This window comes from Phodopus roborovskii, unplaced genomic scaffold (genome assembly GCF_943737965.1).
Source record: "Phodopus roborovskii unplaced genomic scaffold, PHOROB, whole genome shotgun sequence".
Classification (NCBI taxonomy): domain Eukaryota; kingdom Metazoa; phylum Chordata; class Mammalia; order Rodentia; family Cricetidae; genus Phodopus; species Phodopus roborovskii.
The window spans coordinates 767,718-784,669 of record NW_026126442.1 but is presented as its reverse complement, the minus strand read 5'-3'; the positions used below and the strand labels follow the sequence as shown (position 1 = coordinate 784,669).

General features: G+C 47.8%; 2 protein-coding genes across 2 annotated transcripts; both read left to right on the top strand.

Annotated features, from left to right (window-relative positions):
* Positions 1–2,356: 2,356 nt before the first annotated feature.
* LOC127224562 (olfactory receptor 13J1) lies at positions 2,357–3,368 on the top strand. The gene has a single exon (XM_051187604.1). The coding sequence runs from the start codon at positions 2,357–2,359 to the stop codon at positions 3,293–3,295; it is 939 nt and encodes a 312-aa protein (XP_051043561.1). The 3' UTR covers positions 3,296–3,368.
* Positions 3,369–11,509: 8,141 nt separating this feature from the next.
* On the top strand, positions 11,510–12,466 carry LOC127224561 (olfactory receptor 13C2). The gene has a single exon (XM_051187603.1). It carries the CDS (start codon positions 11,510–11,512, stop codon positions 12,458–12,460), a length of 951 nt encoding a protein of 316 aa, XP_051043560.1. The 3' UTR covers positions 12,461–12,466.
* The last annotated feature ends 4,486 nt before the right edge of the window (positions 12,467–16,952 follow it).

Genomic DNA, 16,952 nt, shown 5'->3' with positions numbered 1-16,952 from the left:
TTTGTAATGAGTTCACTGTGGTCTCCTGCCTAGCTCAGTAAAGCACTTTGGCCATAGGTCCAAGAGTCTACCGGTCCTGGTGTGTGTGTGTGTGTGTGTGTGTGTGTGTGTGTGTGTGGTGTGTGTGTGTGTGTGTGTGTGTGGATAGACAGAGAGAGACCTATGCACTCATGGGAATATGTGAATGGCCACACTTATACACATGAGTCTACGTGTAGGATGAACACTCACAGGTGCATATGTACCAGTGTGTAAGACAGATGTTTGTGCATCTACCTGAATGTGTGCACAGGTGGTGACTCCATGTGGGTGTGTGTCTATCCCAGCACAGAGCCAGTGGCCTCAGGTGCCGATGCTTCCTAGTGACTGAAGTGGTAAATTGCAGTGTATACAACCATGAAAAGAGGAAGTCATGGCTTACTCCAGTCACTGGATCTTAAGGAAAGGCAGGACCATCACTGTGCCTTATGCCAGTGCGTGTCTCTCATGGTGCTCTGCTAGAAGAGATACCCCACCAAACAACCAGCCTCAGAGCATCCCTACTAAGCTTTCATGGAGAGCTCATAGCTCATACTCCTCCTGAGCCCATGGTGATGTGGGCACAGTCAGGCTGAGACCAGAACTTCTACCTGAGGCCCTAGGATTAGGTCAGAGCTCTCCTGGCTGCAGAGTGGCCCTTGATGGCCCCAGAAGTGGGGCTCAGTGTAGGCTTAAGCTCTGGGCTCTATGCCAGTACTGAATGGGAAGAAGGAATAGTCATGCGTTGTCATGAGGTATGGCAGAGGCCGAGAGAGGCCCTTCAAGTGCCCCACTATCAAAAATAAGTTTGAGTGCCTCTTAGGGCGTGCAGACAGAGGAAGGGAGGGAGCCAGGCATGGGAGAGTGGAGAACTCGACCTGGGAAAGGTTTGGAGTCGGTGCCTAGTCTATGTCCTCACTTGTTTCCCTAATGCCTAGCACAGTATTTGATGTATAGCAGGTCCTAAGTTGCTTCTTGCTTTGGGAAAGAATAAATAAGAAGCAAGTAAATGGAGGGGACAGTCTCCTCCAGGAGGAGTGTCAGAGAGGAGCTGGGTTTTGGCACTGTGGTCCATGTTTTAGTAGCATCATCCCAGGTACCCTGGGACATGGAGGAGGGGTTAAAATTGCTTTTTTTTTTTTTTTTTTTTTTTTTTTTGCTGGTAAGAGGGTTATGTGGGGGAAGCAGGAGGATGCCCGGCTAGGGAGGCAAGTGGATGGGTTTGTTGGAAGCAAATGTCTGCTCCATATGGTGAGGTGTTACAATGCTGGGAAGCCGTTTCTGGAGACTCACCTCCCTGACAGCCACTGTGTGAGCTCAGTTTCCCCATCTGCTATAAGAGAGCTCCTGGTGAACTGGTCAGGGCACTTCCTGTGCTAACAACCTTGGAAGTTAGGAAGTCAAAACATCCTTTGTTCTGGCTGGGAGAAAATAAGACTGGTGACTGGGTCTCAGGGTGCCTTGACTTTTCAACAGAGTTCACAAAGAGGCAACTTCTAAAGCTTCAGGCCCCCCCCCCACAAAGCCTCTGAGCATCTGTAGGGGTGGGTTAGGGTGGGGCCCACTCACAGGCTTCAAGGCCAGCAGCCTTGAAAAACCCACCTGAGAAACAAAACAAAGCCTATGTAGAGTTAGTGGAGATCTGAGCTGGTCTGAAGAGACAAATCAGGTTACTGCAGCTGAGGGATAAAAAGGAACAGGACTTTCCAGATGGTGGGAACAGGTAAGCAATAGCTCAGGGAGGCTGCTGCAAAGCCAGGAGGACTTTCAGAGACATCCATGCCTGGGCCAGCAGAGCAGCAGCAACACACAGAGACTCTAAGCCAGTAATGCTGGAAGGAAAATGAGCTGTGTCTGGACAGCTTTCCAAAAAAGTCCAGGGTGTGTTCAAGTGTGAGGACCTCCAATCCGGTCCACCGGCTCCCAAACTGTTCATAGATCACTTGTCTGTGGTAGTTTAAGGGGTGGAGGGGGACCCAGGGTCGATAACTCTGCGAGCACATAATCTACATTGCTTTTGGAGAGCCACCATTAAACATTAGCCATTTAAAGACTTCGACGAGTCCTACAGTTAAGACCTGTATTTGTCGTTCAGCATTGGCTCACAGTGATTCTTCAGACTGTCCATTCATGCTTCTGTGAATACCCTCTTAGGGAAGCACCACTCTGAACTATGCTCCCTTTTCACACGGATGCACTGAAGCCTACAGATGGTGAAGAAACTGCCCCAAAGTCCCAGAAAGTGTGTCCAAACTGGAAAAGGTCTTAACAGTTTCTGTGGTCCCACTACCCTGCTCTGTTGGTCCTTCCCACTGTGTGTCCAGCGGAACCCTGCAGAATGGAGCCCAGCAACAGGACAGCAGTCTCTGAGTTCATCTTGAAGGGCTTTTCTGGCTACCCGGCCCTGGAGCACCTACTCTTTCCTCTATGCTCAGCCATGTACCTGGTGACCCTGTTGGGGAATACTGCCATCGTGGCGGTGAGCATGTTGGATGCCCGCCTACACACGCCCATGTACTTTTTCCTGGGTAATCTTTCTATTTTGGACATCTGCTACACCTCTACTTTTGTGCCCCTGATGCTGGTCCACCTCCTGTCATCCCGGAAGACCATCTCCTTTACTGGCTGCGCCGTCCAGATGTGTTTGAGCCTTTCCACAGGCTCCACAGAGTGCCTACTACTTGCCATCATGGCCTATGACCGCTACCTGGCCATTTGCCAGCCACTCAGGTACCCTGTGCTCATGAGTCACAGGCTCTGCCTGATGCTGGCAGGAGCTTCCTGGGTACTCTGCCTCTTGAAGTCAGTCACAGAGACAGTCATTGCCATGAAGCTGCCCTTCTGTGGCCACCACGTGATCAGACACTTCACCTGCGAGATCCTGGCTGTGCTCAAGCTGGCCTGCGGTGATACATCAGTCAGCGATGCCTTCCTGCTGGTGGGTGCCATCCTCCTCCTGCCTGTACCCCTGACCCTCATCTGCCTGTCCTACATGCTAATCCTGGCCACCATCCTGAGGGTGCCCTCAGCCACCGGGCGCCGCAAAGCCTTCTCCACCTGCTCTGCACACCTGGCGGTGGTCCTGCTTTTCTATAGCACCATCATCTTCATGTACATGAAACCCAAGAGCAAGGAGGCCCGCATCTCTGACCAGGTCTTCACAGTCCTCTATGCTGTGGTGACCCCTATGCTGAACCCCATCATCTACAGCCTGAGGAACAAGGAGGTGAAGGAGGCTGCCAGGAAAGTTTGGGGAGGTAGATGGGCCTGTAGGTGAGGCATGGCAGGGCTCTGCATGGGTAGGGGTTCTGGCTTGGTGTGTGGGTCACCATATGCCAATACCACTGCAGGGAAGAGCACAGAACTGTGGGGCGTCCACTCCAGAGACACAGCACCGAGTCTCACTGATCCCGGCAGAATTTCTCATCCTTTGCTCCTGCCCTGTCCTAGTGCCCAGTGTCTATCCCTGAGCCTCCACAGTAGCCTCTGGTCTGATCTCAGGGCTTCAGCCTTGGATAGGTGCCATGGCTACACCTGTAACACCAGCATTTGTGAGGCTGAAGCAAGAAGGTAAATTTGATGTCAGCCTGTGCTACATAGTAAGACCCAGTCTCAAATAAATAAATAGATACTAGTCATTAGAATTGTCCTCTTGAGTCTCTCCTCAGTGGGGCACTGGGGGGGGTCATTTTAAGAACCACTGAAGATTGCATCATTCTGACTGATGTCCATAAATGGCTCCTCACTTCTCTCAAGATGAAGCAGATGCTCTTCATCCAGCCCTCACAGCTGCCTGCCTGAGTGCCCAGCTCCCAGCCTTCTCCCAGCATCCCCACAGCCCCTCACAGCAGCCAAACGTGAGCCTCGCCCTTCCCCACTGCCCATCCCCAGCCCTACTTGTGTTCTTCCTGTGAGGGTGCTCTTCGTATCACACACTCCACGTGCAGGTGGCTTCCTGTCCCTTCAGGCTCACACCCGTTTGTCCCTCCTGCGTCCTTGGTTTCCAATATTACACCAGGAGCAGGGGAGGGGACATCACATCCTACTCTCCCAACACCCAGCCTGGCTCAACTCCAGGCCCTGAACACCTTATGAACGACATACATGAACATGAAAATGTAGAGACACTCATGACAGCACAGGGTCCTTCCCAAATCTGAACAGAGCTGGGATGGAGTCCATAGAAGTTAGACATGCCTAGTCCTCTAGGAGCAGGGGAGGGGACATCACATCCTACTCTCCCAACACCCAGCCTGGCTCAACTCCAGGCCCTGAACACCTTATGAACGACATACATGAACATGAAAATGTAGAGACACTCATGACAGCACAGGGTCCTTCCCAAATCTGAACAGAGCTGGGATGGAGTCCATAGAAGTTAGACATGCCTAGTCCTCTGGGAAATGACAGAAGAGGCATAAGTTAGGCCTGAAAATATAAGAGTCCAGACCTGTTTGGTCATTGGACACCAACCGACAAGAGCAATCGTAGGTTGGGGTTCCTCTCCAAACCCACCCAACAGCAGCTATAGTTTCCAGGATCCCTGCCTCATCTGAGGGTGCCCTACCCTCATCACCATAGCTACCCTCAGCCTCCATAGCTATCCCTGCTGGCCCTCAGCCTCCCCACAATTTCCCTTTCTGAGAGTTTATGAGCACAGGAAGCTGCAGAGACTGAGGACACCCACTCCCCACACACCCAGACCTCAGTGGCAGGCGTCACCTGCACCATAGAGAGCTAGACTGGACCTCCAAGCAGCAGTGTGGCCCTCTTGCTAGCTGGCTGTAGGCCACCACAGCCCCACACAAGCCCTCTGTTCCCCTTCTGGCCTTCCTCCTTCCTCTGGGACTCTCAATGAGCCAGGCTAGAGAGAGAGGAAATTAAGGAGCAGGACAAGGGACAGAAGCCACTCCCCCATGGGATCTAGTTTGCTTGTCTAGCTGGCCAAAAGTCAAAAAACTTCAACATAAGTGTTGAAACCCAAACTGCCTGTAGAGGCGGTACTCATTTTCCTAAAGACATCTCAAACAGGATGTTCAAAACAATCAAGAACTCAACCTGGACAGTGATGGCACACACCTTTAATCCCAGAACTCGCTCAGGAGGCAGAGGCAGGTGGGTTTCTGAGAGTTCGAGGCCAGCCTGGTCTACAAAGTGAGTCCCAGGACAGCCAGAGAGAGCAATTACACAGAGAAATCCTGTCTTGGAAGGAAAAAAAAAAAAAAGCTAACCACAGAACAATCAAGAACTCTACTTACTCAGGGCCAGAATGTCTATGCCTTGGGTTTAACTATGTTAGCATTCCCTTCTCATCTCTACATCTAAATAATGCATCTTATAATTTCATTTACAAAGGAAATACTTGAGGATGAGAAATTAGCTGGAAGGATGGTTCAGCAGTTAAGAGCACTTATTGTTCTTGCAGAGGACCCACACCCACATTGCGGCTCACATCTGTCTGTAACTCCAGGTCCCGGGGATCCCATGCCCTCTTCTGGCCTCCAGGGACCTGCACACATGTGGTACACCTACAGACAAGCAGGCAAACATTCATATACATAAAACAAAAATAAATGTGTTTTCAAATCATATACTAAGTTTTGCTTAATCTTCCAAGTTTTATAAGTTACATTATTTGTTCTTATTTCTTCTCTTTCTTTTAAAACAAGGTCTTATGTAGCCCTTGGCTAGCCTAGAACTCACTATAAAGGCCAAGCTGATTTGAAATTCATAGTTATCTGCCTGCCTCTGCCTCCTGAATGCTGGCATACACTTCTAGACCCAGCTATAAGTTACATCTTTTAAGGAACGTGACAAATATTTATTTATCCATTTTAAAGACATCTAAGCAGTTTCCCCCTCTCTAGTTGGTACCCATCTTAGTTGTACACCTCCCCCCATGTCTCTTTGACTGCTGCTGATTTCTTTCCTGTGGTGTAGCCAAGGGTTCAATTTTACCCAAGTGGAGGCTCCTATGCAGGGACTGCCTCAAGCACTGTGATGCTCCGCTGCACCTCCCCACTGAAGCTGATAAGAGCAGAGGCCCAAAGGGAAGTGACCACTGCTCGTGGGGACCGTCTGAGCATGCATGGGTGGGGGCTGGCAGCAGTCAAGCCAAGCTACTGTTAATGCCTTCACTGACGGGATACGGTCTTCCCATACACTCTCAGTGAGTCAGTGAGTGGCCTTGTGCCTATTGTTAAACAGGCCTGGGAGGTGGTCATAAGTCAATATGAACTTGCTACACAGCAAGTGGGAAGATGAACCAGGGACCTTAAAAACTTCAGATCTTTTAACCCTACACTGCCTTTCTAGGAATCTAGTTTAAGAAAAAATGAAGCGCATTGTGCTACATGCCTGCAATCTTAGGAGACAGAAAGATCAAAAGTTAAAGGCACTCCTCAACCACACAGCATGTTCGAGATCAGCCTGGGCTACATGAGATGCCTTCACACACACTCACACGCACACGCACACTCACACGCACACACTCGCACACGCACATGCACACACAAATAGGGCACAGTTAAAGATTTATATATAGGAATATTAGTTATAGCACAAAACATTAATCCACAGTACAAAAAAATTGTAATTTTCATGTCCAAATTGGAAAATAATGTTTAAATAAATCCAGATGGAGCCAATGGTCAAATGCAACACAGATACAAGAAAACATGTTTGAGAAACATTGGATGATAGGAAATGATCGCAATATAATCAACAGGAGGGGAAAAAGCAGATCAGGAAACATTGCGTTCCGGTGTCTCCCTACTCTTAATTTTTAATTATTTCTCATGTGGATATATGACTAGGTCTGTAGAAAATTCTGGAAAGCTGTAATGAGATGTTAATCATGGTTGCTTTCTGTCTGGGCAATGGGGTTACAGGTAACTACTGTTCTCTTGGCATTTTCAATATTGTTCAATATTTCTAAATAAATATGACCTTGGACCTGGGAAGTGATGATACCCTTTTAAAGCAGCAGGAGGTCACCTTGCTCCAGAGTAGATGAGCTCCGGTGGAGCAGAAGTGAGGAAGCTGGTGATGCAGCCTCAGCCATGTGAGCAGAGAGAAGGAGGGTGCGACAGGCAGGAGGAGAAATGTGGGATAATAGATGTGAGTTACCTGTACTGTTTGGCATTGCAGAATTGGGTGGAAGAGTGAGGAACAGGGAAGACTGTGGGAGTCGGGGGTTCAGCGGACTTTTTGCATGGATAGAGATGCTACCACCAACTACTGCGGTGCGGAAAGCAAATGTAGCAGGGGGAGCTGAGAAGACCCTGGTCCTGGTCTCAGACCTGTTGGGTTCAAGTGTCTCCCAGGCAGCAAACAAGCCTAGACCATTCCAGAGGCCGAGAGAAAATCAGAGGTAATCATTACTTTGACTTGTACTCCTGATAAAATTCCAGAAAATATATCATGGCATAGTATGAGAAATTATAAATTCTATTGTCTTATTTATAGCTGTATTTTAGTATTTAAATTGTGATAGTATCTTTATTGTAAAAGGTCAGGAACAGAAGAGGAAAACCTGTAAAAATTCACAAGCCTGAGGTGAGCATTTAAAACACCCCTTACATGCATTTGGGGGTCTCATACCCCCGTCCCCAGTAAGTAGCCTTCCTCAAAGCTGGGTGGATGGATGGAGGGATCTTAGACCACACGGCAATCTTGGAAGGATTTAACTCATTTTCCAGTGCAGGTGCCCCGGCCTGGTAAAATGTTACTCCTGACCCAGAGCCTGTGGCATACAAGGGGCAAGGCTACAAGCCATGACCTTCTCTGTCCACATCAGCAGGGACCTCCTGGGACAGGGCAAGGAACCTGGAGTCCCAGGAGCCTGAGTCCCTCGGCTAGAAAACCTGAAAGTTTGTGAGCTTGTGGAGTTGAACTTTAAATTGGGTAGGGACTGTGTGGTCCCTGAAAAGGGATCAGGCAGGCTGTGTAGCAGGGGACCAGGTCGCTGATCCTTGGGGCCCCTCAGCCTGACCCACACACACACACACAATGTACCTGCTAGTTATGAATTCAGGACTACCCCACCAGCTCCAGGAAGCTTCAGGTCAGCTAGCACGGCTCCAGACCCCCACCTATTCTTAGGCCATTGCGTCAGAAAGTTTGTGGTAAGGAATTCATCTGGCATGCTATTTTCAGTAACTCTTCTTCAAGACATTTAAAAGCTAAAGTCCTTATTACATGACAATAATAATATCCACACTCACTGAATATTTACCACGAGCCAGGCTCTGTACTAACAGCTTTACTGCATCCCAAGGCATCCCTGACATATCACCATTTGTAAGAAAGCACTACTATCTCTATGACAGGTAAGGAAACTGAGGCTCAAAAACAGTTAACAAACAGAGGCCGGAGGATTACCATGGTCTATATAGCAAGTTCCAGGCCTGTCTCAAACAAATGAATACACACACACACACATACACACACACACACACACACACACACAAATACACGTACACACATTCACGCACACATACGCATATGCTCAAATGTTGGAGCAAGAGGGGACATGCTATTAATTGGCAAGCTGGGTGTGGCCCAGGACAGCCTAATTCCAAGGCCCCTAACCTCTCACATGGTGGTGGTGATGGGAATGGTGATACAAAAATCCCAAATCCAGGCAATTTGAAGAATGGGGACTTCCTATTTATTGTGTTCCTTTTTTTCTGTGAGAATAATTTTTGAAGCCTGCAATTTTAAGAATTAAGTGATTACCATTAGATTCATCAGCAATGAAACTTATGTAATATTTACCTTGCGAAGTAACACTAGTCTGCCAGGTGTCAGGGTTAGAAGTTTGTGGAACAATGTGAGGGACTGTTTGGGGGGGTTAGAGTACAAAGATCACCTAATTTAATGGCTCTGGCTCTGAATTGGAAAAACTTGGCTAAGGTCACTCAGCAGGATAGGAGCAGAAGACAAAACTCATACCCAGGTCTCTCCCCTTCCATTCCAGGACCCAGCCACGCTGTCTTCTGCCTCTGTGAATCATCAGACAGTAGAATGAGTGGAGAGGCGTGGTTCCTAGAGACACTCAGTGTCACACAGTTCTTTGAATATGGTGTGTTTCTGGGACATAACAGTGTGTGACATTTAGACAGGTGCTAAAATCACTTTAAAAGATATGGCCTGGTAGTCTCCATGTAACCCAAGGCAGCTTCAAACCTACAATTCTCATGCCTTGGTGTCCTTCATGGTATTATAGGCATGCACCACCATGCCTGATTTAGAATGGAGTTGTGTGTGCCGTGAGATGCCAAGGTGCCCAAATGCAGTGCCGATGCACAATATCCTCGCTGGTTCTCTTCCTTCTGAGCATGTGTTGGCATTACAGAGGCCTAGTGGTTTGTGGGTAGATGTGCATACAGTGTGTTAGACTTCTGGGTATTTAACTGCTGGTGGAGATGTTCCAGCATATCTTTCCCTGGCCATGACTGGTGACATCTTGAGTGGCAGAGGACCCCATTAGCCCACTGAAATCCACATTATATATGTACTAAGAAAGACGTGCTTGTCATGTTAAGCTAACTAAAGTTATGAGTTTGTGTGTTACAGTGCATCCTGACTATTGGTCCCGGTATCCCATCATGTGCCCAGTTGTGAGTCAAAGCCACTGGTTGCCTGGCACCACGGTATTTTCTCCACTTAGACTGGATTAGTTCTTACAGCCCTATGTCATGAGCAGACTCTTGTGCTGTGATGAAGCTCACCATATTCCTAATGTGGTGCTACCTCTTCCCCCCCACCACCACAAGAAAAAGCAGCTGTTCCCTAGGCAGGACACTGCTACTCCCCAACAGCTTCCTCTAGCAAATCTCAACAGCTACATCTTTCTAGTGGAGGGGGAGGAGTGTTCATATCAGAGGTTAGTATATAGTTTCAGCAGCCATCTCAACACATAGTTCAGTTGGAATGGCAATCACTGGCCATCTTGGGAACAGGACACTGGAGGGTGACAGGGACAAATTGGATTATATCCCTTTCACTTCAATAACTCGCTATTCAATAGTCTAGTCAGAGAGGAACACAGGGAGTGAGGGAAGAACACACCATAACACAATTCAGAGTGAAATACATCTGCCAACAGCCATGTGAACACCCTGTTACCCATCAGGGCAGCCAGTGTCATGTGAGGCAGTCAGTGTCATGTGAGGCAGCCACACAGAGAAGGTGTGCAACTGAGCCTAGGGTGGGTGAGAAATGCCAGTCCAGCTCAAGGACCTCTCACAGTGAGAGGGACGAGCCTGGACCTGGGGACATTATCTATTGATGGACATGCTCTAGCAAGGTTGAAGCAAGTGTAGAAGGGATGTGGTTCACACGAGGCAGGTGAATAGAGCAGCATGCTCACAAACACCGCGAACGCCTCTGCCATTCCATTTGGTATTTCTGTGAGAAAGTAGTGATAGGCAGAGAGGTGAGTTTGCACCTTTCCCTGATTTACATCTGTCAGGAGCTGAGCTGAACAAGAGCTTTTTGTGACCACATGACAACTAAGCTAGTTAGTCTCTTCAGGATCAGTTTCTTTATGTCTTAGGCTCTAAAGCCCCAAGAGGGGAAGGGGTTGTGTCCAAGGTCACTGAGAGCAAGAGGGTGACATTTTAAACTTCAGGGGAGTAGGAGCCACAGCAGACTACTGCTTTCAAGGCATTTAGCACAGGCACACAGGCTTTCAGAGCCAGGTTAAGCCCCGTGACCAGCAGCAGCTCTACCGAGGTGTGCATGCTCTCACATGTCCATTTTAAATTCAAGAGACCGTCCTGCAACTCCTAGAGAGAGGTGGCCAGCAATCCAGATTTATACATCCTGGGGAATGACAACACCCACCAAACACCTACCTTCCAAGGCTCATCTTGCCTCTGTCCAGGGAGCTGAGCAGTAACTATGACAGATGTGGATTTTTTTCTCCCTACTCTTTCCTTTGGAAATGTAGCATCTGAAACAATATCTAGCATAGAGTAGGCACTTAAAAAATACCCAGGAATGAATGAAGCTGAAATGCTATGGGCACAGTTGTCATAAGGAATAATCTAAAAGAGAGCTTCCTTTGAACAGTCAAGGACACTTGATAAGCTGGGTATGATGGCACTTGCCTGGGATATCAGCACTCAGGAGGCCGGCCTGTGTTACATATGGAGACCCTATCTCAAAAATTAATTAATTAATTAATTAATTAATTAATTAATTAAAAATTTAAAAAAAAACCCACTTACATTCCAAAAGATGTCACACATGAGTGTCTGTCCCCTCTGAACATCACTTGTGGAGAACAGGGAGGAGTTTTGGGGACCAGAGTGTGCCGCCTTCTCCCCCGGCTACGTCAGTAGCACCGCAGCCGAGAGGACCAGCTGCAGGTCTAAAGTCCACCTCTCTCTCTCCCTCTCCAGATGGTGGAACTTAATTCCGGAGAGAGGCCGACATGCTGCAGATCTCACGCCCATCTCACTCGTTTCCCAGCCAGCCAGAGATGGGGTGGGCAAACCACACAGCTGCCACACAGTATGTCCTGCTGGGGCTCCAGGAGCACCACAGCCTAGAAATAGTCCTGTTTGTGCTTTGTCTGGGCATCTACTGCACCACTCTGCTGGGAAATTCCCTCCTTGTGGGGCTGATTGTGCTGGACCCCCACCTGCACAGCCCCATGTACTTCCTTCTCAGCCACCTGTCTCTCATAGACATCTGTGGTACCACTTCCTTCATACCGCTGATGCTACTCAACTTCCTGGATGTCCAAAGGACCATCTCCTTCCCCGGCTGTGCCCTGCAGATGTACATAACCCTGGCACTAGGTGCTACAGAGTGCCTGCTTCTGGCTGTGATGGCATATGACCGGTATGTGGCTATCTGCCAGCCCCTTCGGTACTCGGAGCTCATGAATGGGCAGCTATGCATACGGATGGCGGTAATAAGCTGGGGGACAGGCTTTGCCAACTCGCTGCTACATTCCGTCCTTGTATGGCGCCTCCCCTTCTGTGGCCACAATGTAATCAACCATTTCTTCTGTGAGATCTTGGCAGTGCTGAAACTGGCCTGTGGGGACATCTCCCTCAATGCACTGATATTAATGGTGGCCACAACTGTCCTGACAATGACCCCACTTCTGCTCATATGCCTCTCTTACATTTTCATCCTGGCCGCCATCTTTAGGGTACCCTCTACCGCAGGCCGGGCCAAAGCCTTCTCCACCTGTTCTGCCCACCTCACAGTGGTGGTGATTTTCTATGGAACCATATCCTTCATGTACCTCAAGCCCAAAGCCAAAGACCCCAGCGTGGATAAGATCATCACACTCTTCTATGGGATTGTGGCGCCCTCTCTGAACCCCTTCATTTACAGTCTGAGGAACATGGAAGTGAAAGCTGCTGCCTCGGCCCTGCTGGGGGGCAGTCTACTTGCCAGGAAAATGTCCCACTTTTAACTGCTATCTTCCCTGTCAGTCGGCAGAGAGTAAGCTCAACTGGGGAGATGGTTTCAATCTTTCAGTGGCTTAAAAACCGTTACGGTTGGTTTTTCACTCATGCTTCAGGTCTATTAGAGCTTGGCTGGGGTTCTGCTCCGCATCTCCCTTCTGGGACTCAGGATTACAAAGCAGTTATAATCCAGAACCCTGACGGCTACCATGACCAAGGGAAAGCAAGCCAGCCAGGCTGCACAGGCTCTCACAGCTTCCACTCAGAAGTGGCCCAGGTTACTCCCACTCTTCATCTCGCTAGCCCACAAGCCACATCTAACATACGGGGGAGAAGCCCGGCCCTGCACCTACCTGGAAGAAGAAAGAGGACTCAGAGATTTTTGAAAACCCAACAGCCACACCAGCTCACAAAACTAAAGAGTCAGGAAGTAAGACTTGGTTTCTTCTGCCCTGATCTCTCCTTCACAGACCCATACTGGGCTCATCACCCCAACAAAGTAAGTTAGTTTACTCACAGTAGCTTTGTACCAGGACAGCCAAACTAGGCTACCAACATGCTTTCCAGACTTTCCTTTTCATATGGGTTTGGTTAGAGTTGCCCACAGGACATGTACAGAAACTTGGAAGCCAAAATGAGCACTAATCATTCTGCAGGAGCACTCCATCACTAATGTGCCGAGGCCCATTGTTAGTGGCCCATCCGTTTGAGCCAGATCCCCTCCCTGGGTCAAGCCCAGCTGTGTGCCAAAAGGTGTCTGCTTCTGCAGGCTGTGTGTATCATTAAGCTTGAAGATTGAGAGAGCTGGACTTGGTTTTCATTTGACTCCTTGGCTCTAATCCACCTTTATTCTCCTTCCCTCATGCCCTGGTCTTAACTGACCACCAGCCAAACAGGCTTGTAAAAGCTTCAGGTCCAGTGCCAAATGCAGAGATCCAGCTTGATGGATCTCTTTAACTACTGCCATGATTGTGGAAGTCTGATCTTGTACTGACACAATTTTATGAAAATGTATTTCCCCAAAGGCTGAAATTTTGGCAGACCTCTAGTAAAGTAAGTACTGCTCCTTGGAGATTATTTAAGACAGGATACTTAACTGCTGCCCTACTGTGTACTCACTCAGCTGGTTTAAGTTTAACCTGCCTTTAAGAGAACAATGTAAAGGAGCCCTACTAGGCCTTGGATTCGTCATGTAATTAGCATTTCAGCCTAAGATAATGCAAGGCTTTGATCTTGTTATGTACCGGTCCATGCCCTTGACTGATCCAGAATCATGTGTATGTTGCAGTAATCATTTCTGCAAACAGCTAACAGGTTGGAAGCAACTTTAAAACAAATCCCCACCATAAATGTTGAAAGCAACAAGTGGATATAGGTTGATAACATTTGTGTGGTTTTGTTTACTATCCTAGGTCAGTTGGAAACAGTGAAATTACTTCCCTTTTTTATTTTTTAAATATTTATTGATTATGTATATACTGTGTTCTGTCTGCATGTATCCCTGAAGACGGATGGCTTTGAGCCATCGTGTGGCTGCTGGCAATTGAACTCAGGACCTCTGGAAGGCCAGCTAGTGTTCTTAACCACTGAACCATCTCTCCAGCCTATTACTTCTTTTTTAAATCTCTAAGATTTTGGTAAGAATTCCTTTTTGCCCTATGCTTGATGTGGGATGTCCTTCTGTATGCTGTGTACGTGTTGCTTTTATTGGCTGATAAATAAAACTGATTTGGCCAATGGCCAGGCAGAATAGAGCCAGGCAGGAAATCTAAACAAAGATACAGAGAGAAAGAAGTCTAACTCAGGGAGATGCCCTGTAGCTTCTGGAGAAGCAAGATGTGATGTAACAAGTCACAAGCATCGTGGTAAAATATCAACTAAATGGGCTAAGTTTAATTGTGAGAGCTATTCAGTAATGTGCCTGAGACATTGGCCAAACAATTATAATTACTATTAAGCCTCTGAGTTTTTATTTGGGAACTGGCAGGCAGGAGACAAACCTCCATTTACATATGTTACCCAATGTGTGACAAGAACCCACGACCCTGAGATTGAGTGTCATGCTCTACCAACTGAGCTGGCCAGGCATTTATTGTCTGTGCTGGTCTATAAAATATAGTTCAAAGCCAGGCTTTAGACATAGACATAGCATAGTCAGAGATTAGACACAAGCACAGGCATACATTCAGACAAGGAACAGACAGGAAACAAGGACATAGTTCTCTCTCTCTCTCTCTCTCTCTCTCTCTCTCTCTCTCTCACACACACACACACACACACACACACACACACTCACACACACACTAGACAGACTATAGATATGCCAGTAACTACAAACTACAGAGAGAAGACACGAGAAGACAAGTGAAGATTTCAAATTTTGGCTCACTGTTGGTCAAATTAATCCAAGAGAGTAGAGCATGGTGGGCATTCCTTTAATACCAGCACTAGGGAGGAAGAGGCAGGCAGATCTCCGTGGGTTTGAGGCCATCCTGGTCTACATAGTGAGTTTCAGGCCAGCCATGGCTCCACAGTGAGACCCTGTCTCAAAAAATAAGAAAAATTTTCAATCAAGAGAAAGTACTTTGTTTCCATTCCTTAAGGCAGCACTGATAATTTTAGCATCCTTTGGGGTTATGTTTAATGTGTTAACTACCCATGATCTCTACAACAAACTCCTTGCATCATCTTCCACGGCCTTCCACTGTCACCACACTAAGTCTGAAGTTCTTTGGCTGAGTCCTCAAGGCCCTTAGGAATCTGGACCACACGCAGCAGCATTACTTCCCCTCCCCCACATAGGTCAGCCTCTCATTACATCATCTGTACTGTCCTCACCCTCAGGTCTTTGCTCGTGCGTGCTATTCATGAATCACACCAAGACCAAGTTCTCAGCCATTTTAAACACTGCCTCCTTCACGCATTCTTTCTCGATTCATTTGTCTTCTTCATATCCTACAGCACTTGGTTGGGACCCTTCAATGGGATCTATCTGATCCTTATCAATATGAGAGCTCCTTTGGGGCCAGGTGCCACCAACTCTGACTCATCCCCATAGCTCTAACAGGGTTTTCCTTACATGACCTCGGAACTGAATTGCCACATGGAAGTTCTCATGTCACCACCAGACAACACTGAACCCCTGTTACTAGGCATGCTCTAAACAGTGGTAGGTGGGCAGGGAACTTGGTGTAGTTGCAAGTACAGATACATGCAAGGAAGCAGTAATAACGGCTGGCCACAGCCATGCGTCCAAGGCAGGCCAGGCTTGCTGGATCTTAGATTCTCCCAGTGACCTAAGTCAGCAGACAACTCAGGGTTGCAGGCAGGCCTGACTCAGCTGCACTGTTTGTTCATCCTGTCTTAATGCTGGCTCCCCAAGTACTCAAACACCTCAAATCCAAAATGTCCCAAACTGTACTCATCATCCCCAATCACAGGTGTGTCACCATATCAGGGAATGGCACCATCACCCAGGTCAAAAAGATAGAGGTCATCTATCCCCACCATACCACATATGCCTTTGGGCACTCGGTGTTCTAATGTCTGTCTCCTGCTGCTCTTAAACAAGTTTCCTCCTTCTGCTGGTACCTTGTAAAGAAGCCCTCACTGTCTCCCTTTCAGTTAGTGTGACAGGTTTGTCACTGTGCTCCTCCCCCAGACACACCCTTCACACCAGCCACCAAAACAGTTTGTTCATGCTACTCTGCTGCTTAAACATTCCCAGTAGCTCCTCATTTCCCTCTTCCCATAGGGTAAAGACCACACTACCCACTTGTCCACAGCTTCATTAGCTGCTTACCTTAATCATCCCAACACACACACACACACACCCAGGCCCACTTCACTCTTCCCAGCTCCTTAATATCAGTCTTTCCTGCCCCTGTCACTCTCCATCACTGTAACCCTTTCCCAACATGCCATGACCTTTGTCCATCATTTCTGCACTCTATCAAGTGTCCTAAGTACTTTAGTGACTGGGGACTACATAGAATGGGTGTCTCAGGAAAGGAGTAAAAGATGGGCACTCATAATCACAGAGAAACTTTCCCAACATCTTGGCATTATGGCCACCCCATTCCCTTCCCTCTTCATTGCCTTCTATACTCTCCATGAGTCAGTCCTGATTATTTGGGTCAACTGTCCTCATGGCCTAATTCTACTTATTTCAGGGTGAGAATGGCTTATCTCCCATCCAAGCACTAACCAGCCCAGCCCTGCTTATCTTCTTTGATCATCCAAGTTCATGTATGTTCAGGGTGGTATGGTCACAGATAAGGTAAGGAATAGCATTTCTTCTTTAAAACGTTATTTTTAATCATGTGTGTTTGTGTTTGTGTCTATGTGAGTGTGTACCACTTGTGTGGAGAGGTACCCATGGAGTCCAAAAGTGTGGTATCCCCTGGAGCTGTAGTTACAGGCATCTTAGCCTGTAATTGGGTTCTGGGAATTGAACTCAGGACCTCTGGAAGAGCAGTGCGTGCTCTAACTGCTGAACCA

Excerpts from the sequence above, each read along its gene's own strand:
- LOC127224562 (XM_051187604.1), top strand. The coding sequence starts at position 2,357 with ATGGAGCCCAGCAACAGGACAGCAGTCTCTGAGTTCATCTTGAAGGGC.
- LOC127224561 (XM_051187603.1), top strand. The coding sequence starts at position 11,510 with ATGGGGTGGGCAAACCACACAGCTGCCACACAGTATGTCCTGCTGGGG.